This window comes from Mercenaria mercenaria, chromosome 19, assembly GCF_021730395.1.
Source record: "Mercenaria mercenaria strain notata chromosome 19, MADL_Memer_1, whole genome shotgun sequence".
In the NCBI taxonomy this organism is placed as follows: Eukaryota; Metazoa; Mollusca; class Bivalvia; order Venerida; family Veneridae; genus Mercenaria; species Mercenaria mercenaria.
Genome location: NC_069379.1, coordinates 33,546,585 through 33,551,624, shown reverse-complemented (window position 1 = coordinate 33,551,624; position 5,040 = coordinate 33,546,585). Strand labels below are relative to the sequence as shown.

General features: G+C 35.5%; 2 protein-coding genes across 2 annotated transcripts; both read left to right on the top strand.

The window, feature by feature from the left end:
* Positions 1 to 2,313: 2,313 nt before the first annotated feature.
* LOC123542006 (uncharacterized) lies at positions 2,314 to 3,250 on the top strand. The gene has a single exon (XM_045327634.2). The coding sequence runs from the start codon at positions 2,314 to 2,316 to the stop codon at positions 3,229 to 3,231; it is 918 nt and encodes a 305-aa protein (XP_045183569.2). The 3' UTR covers positions 3,232 to 3,250.
* Positions 3,250 to 4,646, top strand: LOC128551226 (uncharacterized). The gene has a single exon (XM_053531910.1). It carries the CDS (start codon positions 3,270 to 3,272, stop codon positions 4,455 to 4,457), a length of 1,188 nt encoding a protein of 395 aa, XP_053387885.1. The 5' UTR covers positions 3,250 to 3,269; the 3' UTR covers positions 4,458 to 4,646.
* Positions 4,647 to 5,040: the final 394 nt, after the last annotated feature.

The window sequence follows — 5,040 nt, the reverse complement described above, 5'->3', positions numbered from 1 at the left end:
AATATTGATCCTCATCCTTAAGAAATAAATGAATGATGATTATATTTCAAAGTTTACATAACAGTTTCTTTGATAGCAATATTTTTATTAATCAAGTTACGATATTTTGACTGAATCAAGTTATGATATTTTGGTTAAATCAAGTTAAGATATTTTGGCTGAATCAAGTTACGATATTTTGGCTGAATCAAGTTACGATATTTTGGCTGAATCAAGTTAAGATATTTTGGCTGAATCAAGTTATGATATTTTGGCTGAAAAAATATTCGCCAGAAAATGCTAAAATCACAGCTATAAGGACTTGCCATGTGGTGGCCATAGAAAGTTTTCCCATACTTATTTTCAGTGTTGTTATAGCCTCTGATCCTTTGGGATCATGGAATTCATTCAATATCTATGTTACTTTGTAATTGAATTCCCCAGCATCCGGTGCTAGGGGGCCCGAGAGCTGTTGCACTTTCCATTACATCTTGTGAACAGACTCACTCAAACTGAGTGATTGTTTGCATTCTACGCTCCCAGATGATCATAATAAATTTTAAGATGTTATTAACTATTACAACAGGAATTTTTAAGCGCCGTGTGGTCCCACAGGGCCTCTATAGCCAACTGGTTGAGATCTCTGACTTTAAATCACTTACCCCTCACCAATGTGAGTTTGAGCTTCACTTAAGATGTTGAGTTTCATGTGGGGAAGCTATACAGCTGGCTTACAGAAGGTCAGTGGTTCTACCCAGCCATGATAAAATAATGCCCAGAGGTGCAGATGGGGTCTTCCTTCCACATTTAAAGCTGAAAAGTTGCCATATGACCTATATGTATGTCAATGTGACATTAAATAAAACAAAAACAAAGCAAACAAAAAGTCTTTCAGTATTTTGATTCAGTGTTGCTATATATTTTCCGGTTCTTTGGGGCCATGGAGTTCTTTCAGTATCCATGTAATAGAATTCTACATAATCTGGTACTATTTTGCATAAGATGTGTTACACTTTCCACTACCTCTAATGAACAGACTTAATCAGAGCAAATGCAATATTTTGCTTGTTTGTATTCTGTGCTGCCAAAGGATCTTATTACAGATTTTATTAATGTCCCAGACTAAGCCTCGTATGGATGTTTCTGGTCCAAAAAAATGAAAAATCTATCCTTGCCGTAAAATGTTAGTTTTCTGAACGCAGGATTTCATCTAGAAACACAGTTGATTCTGCAGTATATAAGACGTGCACCTGGTGTAGACAGTAGAAAATACTTTACAGCGGGTGTTAAGTGCTGTGTGGAGGCCGTAAAAAGTCGCCCCGACTTCATCTCAGTGTTGTTATATTTTCTGGTACTTCGGGATCACTGATTTCAATTCATTTAGATTTGAAGATTGAATACTGCTTAAGCCGGTCCTAGAGGGTGTGGGCAGTGTTACTGCCCATGAACAGACTCAGTCAAACCGAGTCTGCAATTTTCACTGTTTGCCTTGTTCTCGATGTTTCCGAGGGATCTAATTTTCAGATTTTATTCGAACATTTCTTTATACAACAACTAATCAATATCTTAAAATGAATTTTTACAATTTGAAACACCCCTTGTATGACTTGCCTGTATCATAGTTTCAGGATAATTGTTCAGCCTTATTTATATTTACCACACATTATGTAGAAGTTGACAGAAAATTTTAAAGCCCGCTATCGGAACATCAGGTTTCTTCTCGTCCATCTCAAAAGTAAGTGTACTCATTTAATTAAAGTTGTTGTTTTTTTAATAATGTGTAATAATCACATTTTTGTTAACAATTATCTGTTATTATAAACAAACCTTCATTGAAAATACTTCAATCCTGTTAAAATATTATAATTATATTTATATTGGCGCACGGGTGTATTTCTTCATGTAGAACCTCTTCTGTTGTTAAATACAAATGAATGTAATAAAAAATACAAATGAATGTAATAAATTAAAAATGAATGTAATAAAAAATACAAATGAATGTAATAAAAACAAATGAATGTAATAAAAAATACAAATGAATGTAATAAAAACAACAACAAATGAATGTAATAGAAAATACAAATGAATGTAATAAAAAAACAAATGAATGTAACAAAAAATACAAATGAATGTAATAAAAAAATACAAATGAATGTAATAAAAAATACAAATGAATGTAATAAATGTAATTAAATTATATTTTGTATTATGACTGCTTTGTCTGCTTTCCACAAAACATGTCCAAAGTCTAGCATCATAAATGTGTTAAATGTTGACTGAAAATTTATATGTATAATCTGTGGGTTATTGAGCTATATTTTAAATGATTTCAGAATGTCTCAAGCTTCTGGTCATTCAGAAAGTTTATCATTGAAATTATCAGAAGTACTTAGTGATATTGGTGTAAATGAGAGAACAGTACTGAAGAGGAGAAGGACGTTGTTGTTGTTTGAATCTATACATAAGATGGATAAGATACTAACAGGAAGCTCCTTTATCTCACTTTATTTTGGAAGTCAAGTGGAAGGTACAACAACTCCAGGACTAAAGTCAGACTTGGATTTTCTCCGCTTTGAAAATGTGAATGTGATACAGGATTGGAGTGATTGGCAGCCAGGCATTAGAAATCTTCTAATGATCAAAGATGAATCCACTTCACCTGGCTACTGTCTTCTCCAAGTTCTGAGAGCTGATGAACCTTCTCCTTGTACCTGTAATTGCCATAGGAAACATGAAGATTTTTGTACAGATGGAAGAGGAAGAATACTAATGAAAAACAGTTGCAACATTGGCATATTTGGAGAAGGTTATGTTATAAATGGTCCAGCACATACATATCCAGGATATAATGTATTCTCAGCTATTGATGGAGTTTTCGCCTATCAATGTAAATCATGGCCTAAAGAAGCCCAGCTCTGGTTATCACAGCAAGGCATAGAAGAGTGGCCCTCAGATGAAATAAAGAGATACTGTGAGACTACTGGGTGCTTTGTTGTACCAGTAGGCAGTAAGCATGGTAGAAATCAACAACTTAAGTGGAGAATATCTACTTCAAAAGCCGAAAGATGTCTGATGTTTAGTTTAAACATCACACAAATAAGATGTTACATCTTGATGAAGATGATTCTTAAAACATTTATCAGTTCACAGTGTGAACATGCCATTTCTAGCTACATGTGTAAAACTGTTTTGTTTTATTGTATACACACTGCAAATTTAAATCAGTGGCAGGAGAACAATTTACTTGTTTAAAATGTTGCTTGGTGTCATTGCAGTACTGTGTTAAACAAATGAATTGTCCACATTTCATTATACCTGAAAACAACTTGATGGCTGGGAAAATTTCTTATCCAGCCCAGCAACAGCTTCTTGCAATCCTGGAACCCATCATAAAATGTGAAGTTTGGGCATTAATGGATATTCCTATTGATGACCTTGGCAAGAGACTTCAGGAAAAGATGACCATGTTACCCATGTATCCACCTGGTTTTTATTATAACCCCACAGCTGATGTGTCTTCTAAGGCTGTAGGAATTTTAATGTATGATTTTTTCTTTAATGTTTATTCAAGATTATATTCCAAAATAATCAGACCTGTTAGAAATGAAATAGTGCCTTTTCTGCTTTTCAACACAATTTCCATTTTGGTTAAAATATACAGGGCAGTAGAATCTGATACACTACAGAAATCAGTGTGCAGACTTTTAGCTCCGCATTTTTGCTCCTTCCTTGGATCTGTGATGGCATCTACAGACATTGATGCTTGCAATTCCATATCCCACATGGCACTTGCTTGGTTTTCAGCAGGATTGAACTCCGATGTGTCATCTAGCCGGCTGAAATTTGCATCTGCATTATACTGTGCAGGAGACATGAAAAGGACAGAGAATGTTCTTGGTCATGTTGAAGAAAAGTATGACTTAGATGTTGTTGCACCTGTGTGTGGGTGCAGTGCCTGTTATCATAGTCTTGGAGTAGTGACCATAAAACCAGGATTTTTCAGTAAATGTGATACAGGCAATGAAGAACTTATGAAAGATATTGTAGCTTTTTGTGTTAAGTTCTCGCGGTGTGAAATCAACTGTGTCCCACAAGAATTACAATACGAACTGTTTAGATCTCCACAACAAGAATTGCTAGTGAGGGATGAAGATGATGGCTGGATGGACTGGGCTGTGGTAGATTCACTTCCTTACCTTTACTTCCTACAGTACAAGACTTACAGACACCTTCAGAGAGGAGCAGATCAACAGCGGGCCCTTTTACACCTTGCCACTACTATCGATACTTATCCAAACCTCAGACACAGAGAAACAGCGCTGAATTTATTGGGACAATGTTTGGAACAGGAGAACAGATACGACGCTGCTTTTTGCTGCTATATAAAGTCTCGCAATATACGTACAAGAAACAATGCTGCAAACATTCATATATGTAAGCTACTGAGTACAATTTCTCTCAGGAGAAGGGTACCATAATAAAATGGATGATATGTGGATAAAAAAAGCATGTTAGTGCAACAACAGACAGATGAACTGGGAAATGTTAAGCTTGTTGATTAACTACCTTCAGTTTTGCTAATACAGTTAATACAGATATATTTACTGTTACATTATTACAAACAGTATTTTAACCCTTCATTGAAAGATACATTTATGAGCCGCGCCATGGGAAAACCAACGTAGTGGGTATGCGACCAGCATGGATCCAGACCAGCCTGCTCATCCGCGCAGTCGGGTTAGGATCCATGTTGTTCGCTAACAGTTTCTCTAATTGCAATAGGCTTTGAAAGCGAACAGCATGGATCCAGACCAGACTGCGCGAATGTGCAGGCAGGTCTGGATCCATGCTGGTCGCATACCCACTATATTGGTTTTCCCATGGCACGGTTCTTATGTATTTACTAAGGTCTTTTAAACGAGAAAGTATTGTTTATTTAATAAATATTTGGAAAATTAGAAGTGAACAAATGGCAGTAAAATGTATATACATGTACAATGTATTTATGAAAATACTGTTGTAGTCTGTGAGTTATGTAAAAAAGTTATATTGTTTGTCACA